Source organism: Salmo salar, chromosome 12 (genome assembly GCF_965601325.2).
Source record: "Salmo salar chromosome 12, fSalSal1, whole genome shotgun sequence".
NCBI classification, from domain to species: Eukaryota; Metazoa; Chordata; class Actinopteri; order Salmoniformes; family Salmonidae; genus Salmo; species Salmo salar.
In genome coordinates this window covers 57856346-57873726 of record NC_138302.1, presented here as the reverse complement: position 1 = coordinate 57873726, position 17381 = coordinate 57856346, and the positions used below count along the sequence as shown (strand labels likewise).

General features: G+C 41.5%; 1 protein-coding gene across 1 annotated transcript; it reads left to right on the top strand.

Moving 5' to 3' along the window:
• Window positions 1–3607: 3607 nt before the first annotated feature.
• fmoda (fibromodulin a) lies at window positions 3608–7810 on the top strand. The gene is made up of 6 exons (XM_014131769.3): window positions 3608–3759; window positions 4694–5121; window positions 5388–5510; window positions 5816–5956; window positions 6088–6355; window positions 6737–7810. Exons 2-6 carry the CDS (start codon window positions 4750–4752, stop codon window positions 6886–6888), a joined length of 1056 nt encoding a protein of 351 aa, XP_013987244.1. The 5' UTR covers window positions 3608–3759; window positions 4694–4749; the 3' UTR covers window positions 6889–7810.
• Window positions 7811–17381: the final 9571 nt, after the last annotated feature.

Here is a 17381-nt window from a genome sequence, read left to right as displayed (position 1 = left end):
TGTGGAAATCTGAAAGGAATGTTGGATAATATAACACAATAGATCTGGTTAAAGATAAACTGTTGGTTTTTCCTTTGTATTATCATATTTGAAATGCAAGAGAAAGGCCATAATGTATTATTCCAGTCCAGGTGCCATTTAGATTTTGGCCACTAGATGGCAGCAATGTATGTGCAAAGTTTTTGACTGATCCAATGAACCATTCCATTTCTGTTCAAAATGTTGTATCAAGACTGCCCAAATGTGCCTAATTTGTTTATTAAAACTGAGCAATAGCATGGTATTCTTTCACTGTAATAGCTACTGTAAATTGGACAGTGCAGTTAAATTAGCAATTTAAGCTTTCTGCCAATATCAGATGTCTATGTCCTGGGAAATGTTCTTGTTTCTTACAACCTCATGCTAATAGCATTAACCTACATTAGCTCAACCGTCCTGTGGGGGACACACCGATCCTGAAGAAGTTGATATACCATTTTCTTGCTCTGAGTCTCTAAATTTATCCAATGTAAAAAACGGCGTTTGAAATTTTGTTATGTAAGACCGAATTGAGCCAGTCGGTCACAAATTATCCATAGCCTATAGGCTATAGGCTACAAAGTGCATGCTCAGAGAAGCACAGAGCAAAGTTATATTTCTAAGATGCTATAATGGTCTAAATAAAACTAGGCTGATATTCCAACACTGAGCCCCACCTGCTCTGCTCTTGCTGATCCCCAAAAAAGGTGTGCTGCCTAACCAGTGGTTGCGCTGTCTGGACCTACGGTGGCAGTTCAGGAGGAGAGTCAAAGGCTTCTTCCGAAAATAATTTTAGTTTAGTCTAAAAATTGCACTCTATTGTGCAAGGACTAGTCTATAGCCTATGTTCTGTTCAGCTTGAGAAGAGCACGAAGATGAGAAGGAGGACCGGAGGTCATCTTTGATAGCTTGCTACTACTATGATTTTATGAAAAACAATGTTTCTTGCCCATGATGTGTTTATCAGAGGTATTGACCTCACAGTAAGCCAGATTCAAGTAACTTACATTGTGGTGCTGAAACTTGAAGCTGCAGCCGCAGCACAATCAATCAGAAATGGAGAGCTCATGGTGCTGAAAGTAAGCAAATTTGAGTAGGCATCATTAATTTCAACCATCTTCATTTTAATTTACTAACAACAAGAGAGCTTTGTATTGGAGCCTATTTCTTCCTATTTAAGAAATAGGAGGTAGGCCTACCTGTTTGACAGACTAAATTAGGGTATAATGCTGATTTATCGTAGATTTGTTGGTCAATTCCTCCACTCACCACACACTCTTTAAATAGTCTACCTCTTTGTCAGTGAAGGGCTGTTAAGTTAAAACCAAGACTCAAATTGAGGGGGTATGCCGTATGCCTACTTTTTATTAAAGACATTTGCAAAAAGCACAGGTATTGTCAGCTTAAGAGAAAAAAAATGATTTGATTACATAAAGTGATTGTAACGGTCGTCGTACGTAGTGGACCAAGGCGCAGCGGGTTGAGTGCTCATAGTGACTTTATTTAACACTGAACAAATAAAACAATCGCACGAACAGTATTGCAGGCTAAACACACAGCTATGCAACAACAACTTCCCACAAAGGGACAGGTGAAAACAGGCTACCTAAGTATGACTCTCAATCAGCAACAACGATGTACAGCTGTTCCTGATTGAGAGCCATACCAGGCCAACAAAGAAATACACAACATAGACTGAGCATAGAAATACAAAATATAGAACATAACCCAAAAACCCCGGAATACTCTAACCAAACACCCCTCTACATAAACACATATACTAACAAACCCCGAACTACATAAAACAAATACCCCCCTGCCACGTCCTGACCAAACTACAATAACAAATAACCCCTTTACTGGTCAGAACGTGACAGAACGTGACAGCACTTTGATCCGCAATGCTTTATGCTAGAAACAAACTGTAAAATACCTGTGAAAGATGTGACTCCAATGCATATGGATATATTTCACTTTCTATAGTGGAGGAGACCTAAATTAGACTTTGCTTGGGAAGTATTATTTTTCTTTTACTATCAATTGATTAAGCTATTCACTTTATGTAGAATAGAAGATGTTTAAATCCAGGCAGCTTTTAGGGAAACACTTGAGACCGTCTCTCTTTGGGTTAAGCCACGGAAGAAGAGTAGCCAGCAGTAAAAACATATTTTTTTCTGCTTCGGTATGCCTACTCTGTCTGGGGTGGAAAGGTAGGCTTAACTTTTGAAAGTACCATGCTCAGATTCCTAATGACGTCTCAGATTAAATTATTTGCAAACAGGGACAGTTTAGTTGGAGATATATGATATGATAAACACATAGTGTAGGCCTATCTCTCTGTCCATTCTTAGCCTGTAATTTAGGTAATTTGTGTGGTATTAAAAAATATTCTGCTAATATGTAAAATGATGTAGAATTGCATGCCATTTTTATAAAAGGCCATTTTTTTCAGACCAGCAAATACAATGATTGATTCATGCAATGCTTTTACTATAAATGAAATCTTTCCACCTCTACTCTTGTCCACAGTGGTCTGCGAACCCACAACCTTCTGGCCCGCAGCCCTGTGCGCAATCAAAATTCCTGCGTTGCATTGTAATGCTTACAGGACGAAGAACAGTTTCTAAAACTGCATATCTAAGACTCTGATCTGTCCAAGAATTGAGGGTAAACGGTAGACATGTTCTCCTCTATCCACTTGTTTTCTAAGCATTCAGGGAGGATTTAGGTCAAATATATTTTGCTGAAGGTAGGGCCATCCATTTTCATTTCAGAGAGGTCAAATCTTCACCATGTAACCCTTATAAATAATGTTCACTCCCTAAGAGCAAGGTAATGTTGGTGTCAGTTATTTTCAGTTTATTGTCCAAACTCTATTGCAATGCACTTCATTATTACAGATGTGAGTGTTACAGGGCGGTAGTCATTGTGTCAGGATGCCTTAGAGTTATTGCGCTACCGTCAGCACTTAGATTTACCATTGTAAATTAGTTGAACCCTCAGCATCTACGAGGTCAAATATAACTTAGGTGTGTTTTTCAACCTTCAGGATAGGTTTATAGGGTAAATATCAACACTTTGGAGAGAGGGGAAGGGTGGGACAGCCCAGGCGAAAGTAAGTTAATGTAGCCCCTGGGTAAGGGCAAGGGGATTGCATTTAGAGCTGTTATGAGCCTGTAATAAGAAGAGAAAAGAGGAGATGGGAGGCCAATTTGGAACTGACTGTTTAGTACAGGTACAGATGGGGATGTTTAGCGGGGACAGGGGACTGAGGGCCTTAACATGCTCCACAAATGAGAGCAATACTGCAGGCACAGCCACCCCACAGCATAGCACTCTATCACTCTCTTTCCCACACTCAACCTGGAGGAGAAGGAGACCCCGGTACAACTGGGTTTGACAAAGGGTATAGGAAGGAGAGAGATGGAAGGAGGGGGAGAAAAAAAGAGCCGGGCAGGTTTGAAGGGGTTGATAGGAGAAGAGAGGAGGGAGCAGAGGGGCAGGGTTGTGTGAGTAGTAACAGGAAAGGGTGAGGTAGGAAAGAAAAGGGAGGGGGAGAGAGTGGGAAGCTAGCAAAGTGTAGAGTGAAGGGGGGTCGAGAGGGAAGGATCGGTGGAGAGAGGGATGGAGGAGGGAAATAAGTCAAGGAGAGAGAGAGAGAGGTTTTCACAAAGTGTTTGGCAAAGTCCCTCTCAGTCCTGCACAGCCTCTCAAGAGGAGGGACTAGTTCTCACTGATCTGGTAGGTTTGTGTGTGTGTGTGTGTGTGTGTGTGTGTGTGTGTGTGTGTGTGTGTGTGTGTGTGTGTGTGTGTGTGTGTGTGTGTGTGTGTGTGTGTGTGTGTGTGTGGTGTGTGTGTGTGTGTGTGTGTGTGTGTATTTGTGTATTTGTGCATGTGTGTGTGTGCAAGCGCAAGTTTGTGTGTCTATTTTAAATCACCACCTAATGTTATAGAAAAGGAGGAAAACAGAAGATAAACTCACGTCTTGGTTTTATTGGACTTTTTTTCTCTTTTGCATTAAAGGACACTTGTTCGACATTTCTCTGTAGAGTATGCTGGTTTGGCACCAGCGTGAATACTTAAACAAAGACTACATTCATGGATATATTCTTCCCTTTTTAAAATTTTCCTCTCTGGACCCATTACTTGATGGAGAAAGAACCCTAAATTCTGCCTCTGCAGTAACATACAGTATTTAACATGCAGTATATCCAGTGTTGAGTCAATATTGCCTGTTTGGCTGATCATCTACTCTTTGACATGAGCTCTGCGCTGGGATACCTTTGATTATGGTTGGTTATGATTGGTTATGGTGTTTCTAGTCATGTTGCATTAGACTATGTAAAAAAAATGACAGTATCTTATAGTGCAGAGTCCAGTAGTACATTATGGTGCAGATTCCAGTAGTACAGTATGTGTTGCTTTTACAAAGGGGGGCAGAGAAACATCTATTTGATGGAAATGTATGTATTCAAACTCCTAAAAGGAGAGTCCATGGGTCTTTACAATGTGCTCTCATTTCTTTGGGGCCCTTTTCTTCTAGCAGGGCAAGGTTGGTCGATTTTTCCACTGATATTTGGAGTCTTTCCCAGTTTGTTCAGGTATGTTTTACTCACATTTCCGAACTCTGGGTAACTAATCTGTCTCCTCTCTTTCTCTCCGTCTCTCCATCAAGCTGAGGTAGACTTGTGTGTAAGCTCTTTTCTGCGTGTGTGACCTGCGTGTGTGACCATGAGTGGATTGTGTGTGTTCCTCTTGGCGTGCGTCCTGCCGCTATCCCTCGCCTCGCCAGACAGGCAGGACCCGTTCCTCTGGCTGTCCGCCCTGCGTGGTCGTGGTTATGTCGAGGGCTCCCTATTGGCTGACACCACCGGAGGGGAGTGTCCTGCGGAGTGTGACTGCCCACCATCCTTCCCCATCGCTATGTACTGTGACGGGCGTGGCTTGACAGCCATGCCCAATGTGCCCTCCAGGATGAAGTATTTGTACCTGCAGCACAATGAGATCTCCGCCATGCCAGACTCTGCCCTGGCCAATGCCACCAACCTTGTCTGGGTCATGATGCATCACAACGCGCTGTCTACGGACAAAATCGGCAAGAGGGTAGGTTACTCTACCCAACACAACATGACACGGCACTTCACAAAAAGTCACTAGAATTCACTACAGTACTGTACACCAGGGTTTTGTTTTTTTCCACATTTTGTTTTTTGCCCTAACACTACACCGCTGATTCAAATAATCAAAGCTTGAAAAACGGTGTGGGTGGGGGGTGGGTGGGGTGTGGGGGTATGTTGCTCTGTACTGCACTAGACCTTGACAAATCAAACATACTTTTATGTTTGAACAAACATATCCTTATATTCTAGGTGTTTGCCAAGCTGCAGGGGTTGGAGCGTCTGTACCTTCAACATAATAACCTGACTCGTGTTCCCCCCAACCTGCCGCGCTCACTACGGGACCTCAGACTCAACAACAACAACATCAACAAGGTAACAACACTCAGACTTCTCACCACTACTGGCCCTTCAAACACTTTCATTCATCTTCATCTGTCTTCAGATGTTTTTCTGTTGATTGTAAAGTGGATCGAGGTTTTTCAATCAAGTGTCCAAGTCACATGTAAAAAAAAAAAACACACTCTTGGAAAGACAACATTCATCCTTGTTTCAAGTATGACGGCACCAGGCCTTCTTACTGTTTTTATCAATAATTTAAACACAGCTTGTTTTGTTGTTGTTGTTGCCTATATGTTTTAAATAAAGTTAATAAAGTTTGTATTTTTGTGAGAGCCTAGATAACACCAGCGGCCCTTGATGGCATGGACAACCTGACCATCCTGTATCTCCATGATAACGCTCTGACAGAGATGGGCATGTCTCTGAGGGGTTTGAACTCACTCACTCTGCTTGATGTCAGCGGCAACAAGCTGAAGAAGGTATCGTAATGTAGAGGGTGTGTGTGTGTACTTGTGACTGTTGATTGAAGCCAGCGATGGCAATCGAATAGGCTTGCAAGATTGATTAATTCATCGAATGATTAATTGATCGACTGACGATCTATGTCCAGGTACCAGATAGTCTCCCAGAGCGCCTCCACCAGCTGTACCTGGAGTCCAACGCCATCAGTGCTGTCCCAGAGGGTTTCCTCAGTAAGTTCTCTCAGCTGCAGTACATCCGCATGGCCCACAACCAGCTGACCGACAATGGCATCCCCCCCAACACCTTCAACGTGTCTGGCCTGGTGGAGCTGGACCTCAGCTTCAACCAACTGGAGAGGATCCCCCTCGTCAGCCAGACGCTTGAGCACCTCTACCTGCAGGCCAACCACATCAAAGGTGTGTAAAGTAGGCATGCAAGCAGTGAACACACACATGCACGTACACACCGTCTTGGCTATTAATCGAAGTCGATGATGACAATTTTTTGTTGGAGTTAGTGGAGGGGTCAACGACTCTGGTTCCACTTCATGTGGCTGTGGGGGGTGATGAGGCTGCAGCAGGTGGGACACGTTTTGAGTGATTCGTATGACGTGATTTCAGCAACACTTTGAAGTTAAACAAACAAAGTTCCTTTTTGTTTGAGTGCCAGAATGTAAACAATAGCTTCTCCCCCTCTCTCACTCCCATCCGTCCCTTTTATTTTTCTGTCTGCCACTCCTTTATCTCCCTTCCCTCTCTCTCCCTTCCTCGCCATCTCTCCCTCCTCTATCTCTGTAGAGTTTACCCTGGGGAGTTTCTGTGGTGTCGTGGACATAATGAACTTCTCCAAGCTGAGGACACTGCGTCTGGAGGGGAATGAGATCAGCACCGGCGATGTCCCCTCGGAGTCGGCACTCTGTCTGCGTCTGGCTAACAGCATTGATGTGTAATGCACCAATCTCACCACTGGGCAGCAGCATAATCTCACCATCAGAGCATAGAACAGCAGTCCTGATTTTTGCATAACATTTAAATTCCCCAATCTCACCAAGAAGGGGCAGTAAAGGCCTGTAAAGACACAAAGGCCCACGTGATCCAAGTTTATCTTTGTTGTTTTATCTCTTATCATTCAAAGGACATTATGATAGATCTCCATATCAGGTCATTTTTCTTTCTCTAAGCTTTAGAAATGTAGATCATTCAAAGCATGTTGAAAGTGCTTCTTCCAAAGTCAACTCTGGAGGAAAGATAACATTATATAAGCTACGTGATTATTGTATACTTCTGGGGTGATGATTTCAAAGCCACATTTGTTGGTATATGTGCGTGTGCATGCTCACACTGCTAATAGGATGTGCGTACCAGAGGACGCGGGTGGGAGGAGCTATAGTAGGACGGGATCATTGTAATGGCTGGAATGGAATCAGTGGAATGGAGTCAAACATGTGGTTTCCATTTGTTTGATGTGTTTGATACCATGCCATTGATTCCATTCAAGCCGTGACAATGATCCCGTCCTCCTATAGCTCCTCCCACAAGCATCAACTGGTGTGTACGTTGTCTGTGTGTATGTGTCCCCATTTGACAGTTAGTGTCTTTTTACAATAAATGTTATAATATGATGATGATATGTATGAATACGTATGCAATTTATTCTCCATAAGCCTTACTGTAAAGAGACAAAGGCAGATGAAATGCATGAAGAACGCACTACGCATTCATCTATCCACCAAAAGTGAACTTTTGACACTCTTATGGACAAAATTATGGATGAGTGGCGGTTGACTGTCCATCATTTGAAGAGTTTCATACCAAAACACTATACATCCATTTTCAGAAATGTTAATAAATCATATTTTATTGTTTAATTAACTTATGAAAGAGATTGGTGTGTTTTTTCACTATCTAATAATGGCACGGGGTTGTTCAATGACAGACATGTATTTGTTTGAAATCTATCACTTGATGGTTTCATTTCAGAGAAACAAATAATCATGATTGTTTTGCAAAATGCTATCCGCCTCACTCTCAGAGAAAAATGTAGTACTGCTAGGTTTTACACAGTCAAATGTAACAAATAACTACATTTTTTTTATAAAGAACTGTACAATTGATATATTTGTGACATATTATACGATAATATGAACTCTGTATGCAAAACATTTATATTTGACATTTTGGTCATTTAGCAGATGCTCTTATCCAGAGTGACCTATAGTTAGTGCATTCATCTTAAGATAGCTACAAGACAAAATTACAAACAACCATAAATACATTCATTAATATTGACTTCCTAAAAAGTGACACTATTCACTGTACTTCTCCCTAACCATAAAAATCAACCATATTAATTTCACATGAACATAATCTATTAATTAATATTGATATAGGGTTTTGGAAATAAACTCTTAATTTGTCCGTCAACGTATGAGACACAAATAAAAACCATTGGCTGTGTTTCGGCCCTAACCCGAGTAGGGATGTGACTGTTGTGATTTATGATTGGAGAGAAACGTAGTCCTATTGCATGTATTGGTATTAATATTGACTAAAGCCCCATTTACACCTGGTTCTAACTTGCGTCCTTTGTCGTGAATCTTGTCCACATTCTGATTTTGCCCACATTTTTAAACAGGTGTAGACAATCAAAAGGCACGTTGTGATTTGATTGTGATCAGATCATCCTGCCGACCTCCAGAGGTAGTCAGACACGCATTGTGTAGACAGATCTGGACAGAAAAACGATTTAATCATAATTATTCCTCTGGGTGTTCTGATGTCCTTTACAGGCCTTTCTTACTGACATAATAAAGGTATTCATGTTTTACTAAGACTTCACCGGTTTTTGATTCAATCTCTTGTTTTACGAAGTCAATATTGTTTTATTGACTAAATTAACTTAAGTGCCACAGCAAACACACAGCACTAGACAAAACCCAGAAATGAGTTTCAATGGGTAGAGCATGCAGTATTTGTGTTATACAAGAGACAGGGGGAAAGGCATAGTCAGAAGAAAGGAGAGGAACAGAAACTGGGACGGAGACAGGGACAGAGACCAGATCACCTAACTATGTCTCTGTGGGGCACCAGGACACCGAGAGGAATGCAGGAGAGAGTGGAGAGAACGGAGGAGAGTGGAGGGAATGCAGCCAGGGGAGAGTGGGGTCTTGGCTTTGCTGACTGACACAGCCATGACAATGAGGCTTTTGTTTGTCCTTATTTGCCACATCAATCATTCATCTGTTGGCTGAAGGAGTAGGGGAAGTGGGGGAAGTTGAGCCAAAGGGTTAGATGCCACCCCTTGTATCTAAGAAACTATACTCAAAATCTATCATGTGATCAAATATTTAGGAAGAGGTCATACAGTCAGGTGCAATATTTGTAGGACCAACAACATGATGTAACGTGTGTGGTATACAAACATCTAATCTTATGATGAGGATGCTGCTACTGTAATGACCTGTGATCTATATATGACCATCTCATTCTGGGTCAGTGTAATTCCTATGTACAGTGCATTCGGAAAGTATTCAGACCACTTGATTATATCCACATTTTGTTACATTACAGCCTTATTCTAAAATTGATTTAAAAAAACTAATCAATCTACATACAAGACCCCATAATGACAAAGCAAAGTAGATTTTTATACATTTTGCAAATATATTTAAAAAGAAACAACAACGAAATATCACCTTTACATAAGTATTCAGACCCTTTACTCAGTACTTTGAACCTCTTTGGGCTAGGGGGCAGTATTCGGAAGATCGGATGACTGACGGGCCCAAAGTAAACTGCCTGTTACTCAGGCCCAGAAGCTAGGATATGCATATAATTAGTAGCATTGGATAGAAAACTGTAAAATAATGTCTGTGAGTATAACAGAACTGATATGGCAGGCGAAAACCCGAGGAGAATCCATCCGGAAATGTTTTTTGTTTTTAGGTCACAGGCCGTTTCAATGCTTGTCTAAGGGATATTCAAAGGAATTCCTCCCAGATTGCAGTTCCTATGGCTTCCACTAGATGTCAACAGTCTTTAGAAAGGGTTCCAGGCTTGTTTTTTGAAAATTGAGCAAGTAGTTGTAGTTTTTCAAGGTGTCTCTCATTAGGACTGTAGTCTTGTGGCGCACGTGGATGAGGGCGCGCACTTCGCTATTTATCTCAGGTATTAAACATACTACATTCCGTCTTAAACTTTATTGTTTATTTACATATTAGGGTACCTGAGGATTGATTAGAAACGTTGTTTGACTTGTTTGGACAAAGTTTACCTGTAACTTTTGGGATTCCTTTGTCTGCATGTTGAATGAGTGGAACGGTGGACTACTGAATCAAATGTGCCAACTAAACAGACTTTTTGGGGATATAAAGAAGGACTTTATGGAACAAATCACATCAAATGTATTTATATAGCCCTTCGTACATCAGCTGATATCTCAAAGTGCTGTACAGAAACCCAGCCTAAAACCCCAAACAGCAAGCAATGCATGTGAAAGAAGCACGGTGGCTAGGAAAAACTCCCTAGGAAAAACTCCCTAGAAAGGCCAAAAACCTAGGAAGAAACCTAGAGAGGAACCAGGCTATGAGGGGTGGCCAGTCCTCTTCTGGCTGTGCAGGGTGGATATTATAACAGAACATGGTCAAGATGTTAAAATGTTCATAAATGACCAGCATGGTCAAATAATAATAATCATAGTAGTTGTCGAGGGTGCAACAAGCACGTCCGGTGAACAGGTCAGGGTTCCATAGCCGCAGGCAGAACAGTTGAAACTGGAGCAGCAGCACGGCCAGGTGGACTGGGGACAGCAAGGAGTCATCATACCAGGTAGTCCTGAGGCATGGTCCTAGGGCTCAGGTCCTCCGAGAGAAAGACAGAAAGAGAGAAAGAGAGAATTAGAGAGAGCATATTTAAATTCACACAGGACACCGGATAAGACAAGAGAAATACTCCAGATGTAACAGACTGACCCTAGCCCCCCGACACATAAACTACTGCAGCATAAATACTGGAGGCTGAGACAGGAGGGATCAGAAGACACTGTGGCCCCATCCGATGATACCCCCGGACAGGGCCAAACAGGCAGGATATAACCCCACCCACTTTGCCAAAGCACAGCCCCCACACCACTAGAGGGATGTCTCCAACCACCAACTTACCGTCCTAAGACAAGGCCGAGTATAGCCCACAACGATCTCCGCCATGGCACAACCCAAGGGGGGGGCGCCAACCCAGACAGGAAGACCACGTCAGTGACTCAACCCACTCAAGTGACGCACCCCTCCCATGGACGGCATGGAAGAACACCAGTAGGCCAGTGACTCAGCCCTTGTAAAAGGGTTAGAGGCAGAGAATCCCAGTGGAAAGAGGGGACACATCCGGTGGATAGAGAGCCGTTTATTATGTTCAACATAGGAGGGCCAAGCACAGGAAGCAGCTCTTTCAGTACTTTAGTTGGAATAGGGTCCAGTATGCAGCTTGAGGGTTTGGAGGCCATGATTATTTTCATCATTGTGTGAAGAGATATAGTACTAAAACACTTTAGTATCTCCCTTGATCCTAGGTCCTGGCAGAGTTGTGTAGACTCAGGACAATGGAGCTTTGGAGGAATACCCAGATTTAAAGAGGAGTCTGTAATTTGCTTTCTAATGATCATGATCTTTTCCTCAAAGAAGTTCATAAATGTATTACTGCTGAAGTGAAAGCCATCCTCCATTTGCGAAGGCTGCTTTTTAGTTAGCTTTGCGACAGTATCAAAAAGAAATTTCGGATTGTTCTTATTTTCCTCAATTAAGTTGGAAAAATAGGATGATCGAGCAGCAGTGAGGGCTCTTCGATACTGCACGGTACTGTCTTTCCAAGCTAGTTGGAAGACTTCCAGTTTGGTGTGGCGCCATTTCCGTTCCAATTTTCTGGAAGCTTGCTTCAGAGCTCGTGTATTTTCTGTATACCAGGGAGCTAGTTTCTTATGACAGATGTTTTTAATTTTTAGGGGTGCAACTGCATCTAGGGTATTGCGCAAGGTTAAATTGAGTTCCTCGGTTAGGTGGTTAACTGATTTTTGTCCTCTGACGTCCTTGGGTAGGCAGAGGGAGTCTAGAAGGGCATCAAGGAATCTTTGGGTTGTGTACCATTTGTTGTGTAGCTGGGACCCTTGGGATTTTTAACAGATGAAGATCTTCAAAGGTAAGTGATTTATTTTATCGTTATTTCAGATTTTCGTGACACATCTGCTGGTTTGAAAATTGTTTTTAATGCTGGTGCATGGCGCTGTCCTCAGATAATTGCCTAGCCCAAAGAGGTTTTTAACCTGTCTGGGCTAGGGGGCAGTATTTTCACGGCCGGATGAAAAACATACCCAATTTAAACAGGTTACTACTCTGGCCCAGAACCTAGAATATGCATATTATTAGTAGATTTGGATAGAAAACACTCTGAAGTTTCTAAAATTGTTTGAATGGTGTCTGTGAGTATAACGAAAAATCCAGCAGGAAGTGAAAAGTCTGAGAATTGTAGTTCTTCTTTTGATTCTCTATCGAAGCTCCAGTGTCTGTGGGGTGTTGTTGCACTTCCTAAGTCTTCCATTGGCTGTCTAAAGCCTTCAGAAAGTGGTTTGAGCATTTTCCTGTCACTGGGCAGAGTATAGGAGCTCAGTTACTGAGTGGTCTGCCTGGCAACAAAGGGATTGGATATGCTCGGTCCCGCGAGCGCGCCCCTCCTTCTTTTTCTTCTTGAATGAATATGCTATTGTCCGGTTGGAATATTATCGCAATTGTAAGTTAAAAATACCATAAAGATTGATTTTAAACATAATTTGACATGCTTCTAAGTACGGTAATGGAACATTTTGACTTTTCGTCTCTCGTTCCGCACTCGCACGTTATGCCTTTGGATAGGTGATCTGTACGCACGAACAAAATTGAGGTATTTGTACATAAATATGGATTATATCGAACAAAAACCACATTTCTTGTGGAAGTAGCAGTCCTGGGAGTGCATTCTGACGAAGATCAGCAAAGGTAAGAGCATATTTCTAATACTAATTCTGAGTTTAGGTTGCCCCGAACTTGGCGGGTGTCTGAATAGCTCATCGTGATGGCTGAGCTATGTACTCAGAATATTGAAAAATGTACTTTCTCCGTAAAGCAATTTTAATATCTGACACAGCGGTTGCATCCATGGGTAGTCTATCTATAATTCTTAAAATAATTGTTATATATTTTGTCAACATTTATGATGAGTATTTTTGTAAATTGATGTGCACATTCACTGGACGTTTTGGTGGGAATACATTTTCTGAACATCACGCGCCAATGTAAAATGCTGTTTTTGGATATAAATATGAACTTTATCGAACAAAACACACATGTATGGTGTAACATAATGTCCTAGGAGTGTCATCTGATGAAGATTGTCAAAGGTTAGTTCTTCATTTAGCTGTGTTTTGGGTTTTATTGACACATGTCCTTGCTTGGAAAATGGCTGTGTGATTATTTTTGTCTATGTACTCTCCTAACATAATCTAATGTTTTGCTTTCACTGTAAAGCCTTTTTGAAATTGGACAATGTGGTTAGGTTAACGAGAAGTTTATCTTTAAAATGGTGTAAAATAGTTGTATGCTTGAGAAAGTTGAATTTGACATTTTGTTGTTTTTGAATTTTCCGCCCTGATATTTCACTGGCTGTGTCCCGCCTAGCCCATAGAAGTTAAGCACTTTTGGCAGTGAATACATCCTTGAGTCTTCTTGGGTATGACGCTACAATCTTGGAACACCTGTATTTGGGGAGTTTCTCCCATTCTTCTCTGCAGATCCTCTTAATCTCTGTCAGGTTGGATGGGGAGCGTCACTGCACAGCTATTTTCAGGTCTCTCCAGAGATGTTCGATCGGGTTCAAGACCAGGCTCTGGCTTAGGGTCGTTGTTCTGTTGGAAGGTGAACCTTTGCCCCAGTCTGAGGTCCAGAGCACTCTAGAGTAGGTTTTCATCAATGATCTCTCTGTACTATGCTCTGTCATCTTTCCCTTGATCCTGACTAGTATCGCAGTCCTTGCCGCTGAAAAACATCCCCACATCATGATGCTGCCACCGCCATGTTTCACCTTAGGGATGGTGCCAGGTTTCCTCCAGACGTGACGCTTGGCATTCAGGCCAAATAATTTAATCTTAGTTTCATCAGACCAGAGAATCTTGTTTCTCATGGTCTTAGAGTCCTTTAGGTGCCTTTTGGCAACTCCAAGCGCGTTGTCATGTGCTTTCTACTGAGGAGTGGCTGCAGAGATGGTTGTCTTTCTGAAAGGTTCTCCCATCTCTACAGAGGCGCTCTGGAGCTTTGTCACAGTGACCATCGGGTTCTTGGTCACCTCCCTGACCAAGGTCCTTCTTTCCCGATTGCTCAGTTTGGCTGGGCGGCCAGCTCTAGGAGAAGTCTTGGTGGTTCCAAATTTCTTCCATTTAAGAATAATGGAGGCCACTGTGTTCTTGGGGACTTTCAATTTTGTAGACATTGTTTGGTACATTTCCCCAGATCTGTGCCTCAACACAATCCTGTCTCGAAGCTCTACAATTCTTTCAACCTCATGGCTTGGTTTTTGCTCTGTGGGACCTTATATAGACAGGTGTGTGCCTTTCCAAATCATGGCCAATCAATCAAGTTGTAGAAACATCTCAAGGATGATCAATGAAAACAGGATGCACCTGAGCTCAATTTCGAGTTTCATAGCAAAAGGTTTGAAAACTTCTGTAAATAAGATATTTCTGTTTATTATTTCTAATAATTTAGCAAAAAGTTCTAAAAACCTGTTTTTTATTTTGTCAGTATGTGACCAACCGGCTCAAATCAGTCTTATGAAACAAAATTTGAAATAATGTTTTTACATTGGATAAAAGTAAAAACTCAGAGCTACAAAATTGTACATCACACACTACAGTTGAGGAACAATGGGAAAGTAATTTTGCTTTGAAATCTGAGAAACTTGTAATCTCACTTTTGAGAAAATGGCCTTTGAATGTTTTGGTACTACTACTGGAGTGCTCTTCTTCCTCTACACCCATTCAGCATCGTTCACACCCTCTTAAGCTTTAGCCCCACCCATCTCTTTAAGGATTGATCTGTGCGTACACTACTAAAAACAGCAGTCAATACCCAAGCTAACTTGCTAGCTACTTCCAGAAACAAATGAGAGAACAGCTCATTGAACATTAGGCTATAAATGTGGCTTTGAGATACGAATAATAAGATCTGACACGTAACGTTAGCTAGCAAGCAAGTACACTTTCACTTGAAATGAAAATACTTTGTCAAAATTAGAAATGTGTAATATCTGAAAATGTAACTAGCTGGACTATCTTACCCATAGTATAAAATCGGAGTAGATAGCCAGAGCGAATTTACCAGCTAGTATGTCTATCAACAGTTGTTGCAGTGACATTCTATTGAAATGGATACCTGCGTAGAGGAGTCTTTTGTTAAGACATGTAGCTAGCTAGCTAAACAATTAACAATAATCCCAACTCATGATGTTTCTACCCTGCATGGATTTGCAGGTAGCTAACAAACCAGGTTCAATGTTAGCTAGCTAACATTAGGCTATAATTAGTCAAGCAAATGGCTCTGAGATATGAATAATAAGATCATATACTAACATTACACTTTAAGTTGAAATGAAATCACTTGGTCAAAATTTGAAACGTGTAATATCTGAAAATGTAGCTAGCTAAGACAATCTTAACTGTGTACATCCTGTCGGATGCCATGGCTGCCCTTAGTTTGAAGATGTAATCTGGAGACAGGTGTTTTCTCCTTCTCCTTAGCTATCACACTCAAAGTCCACTGATTTCAAAACTCGGTCATCCAGAAAGTGTAATGCATACATGTAACGTTAGCTAGCAAGCCAGCCAGCTAACGTTAGCTAGTGAACAGTACACTTTCACTTGACATTATGCTTATGCAGTTTTACTACGCGATACATTTAAAAAAGCTGTGTTAGACAGGATTACCTAGACATACTGACCAGTGCAAATAGACAGAAGTGTGCTATATGGCACACCAATCCAAACTAATATCTCGGCATGTCCAGCCCACTCATTATCACAGCCGATCACGGCTAGGGGGAAGGTTGTTGGCTTTTTCTGTGGCTAAACCAACTAGGCTCGTAATTTTACAATTGTATTCCTATTTACAGATGGCGTACAAGTTTGTTATTAAGGCATATGAAAGTTCACATGTTCAACAAGGTATTTCAGCCAAAAAACGCATTTCGATAAAAACAAAACATTTACGTTTAAACGGCTTTCATGTGAAGTAGTGACCCACGACATACACCTAGTTTCCCGAAACGGGTCACATATAGGGTATTGTGTGTAGATTGATGATGAAAAATATATATTTTATCAATTTTAAAATAAGGCTGTAATGTAACAAAATGTGGAAAAAGTCAAGGGTTCTGAATACTATCCGAAGGCACTGTATGTGACACACCACTACACTCTTATAGACTAAGATCCATTTAGCAGGCACTTTTATCCAAAGCTACTTACAGACATACTTGCATACATTTACGTATGGATGGTCCTGGGAATCGAAACCCTCTACCCTGGTTCTACAAGTGCTATGCTCTACCAATTGAGCTACAAAGATCCATATATCCTAATATTATACGTGTGTGTATTTGTGAGGCCATGGAAACTATTGTCCTCTTTAACAGCCAAGCTGTAACCACATCCAACCTGCATTCACGTGCTTGTCAGAACTAGGAAATTTGAACATTTCTGACATGCTAACTGGTTGAACGCGGCAAATGTATAACTACAACCAGTTAGCATGTCAGAAATGTTCAAATTTCCTAGTTCTGACAAGCACGTGAATGCAGGTTGGATGTGGTTACAGCTTGGCTGTTAAAGAGGACAATAGTTTCCATGGCCTCACAAATACACACACGTATAATATTAGGATATATGGATCTTTGTAGCTCAATTGGTAGAGCATAGCACTTGTAGAACCAGGGTAGAGGGTTTCGATTCCCAGGACCATCCATACGTAAATGTATGCAAGTATGTCTGTAAGTAGCTTTGGACTGGTTGTAGTTATACATATACATTTGCCGCGTTCAACCAGTTAGCAAGTTAAAAAAAAACTAAGAAAAACTACAAAGCATTTGATCGTTTTCAGTCATATATTATGGACAGTTCTATTTGGCATTGATTGAATAAAATCCAATAGAAAGAGTTAGTCATAATTGAGAGAGGACAAAATAATGAAAAGTATTTCCCAAAAAATACTGTAGACACAGTACATGTCTTTGTTCTCTGTTTGGAAACACACATGCACTCACACACACACACACACGATGGAAACACACATGCACGCACGCACGCACGCACGCACTCACACACACACACACACACACACAGTTTCGAGCAATTCACTCACACTATAATTAGGTA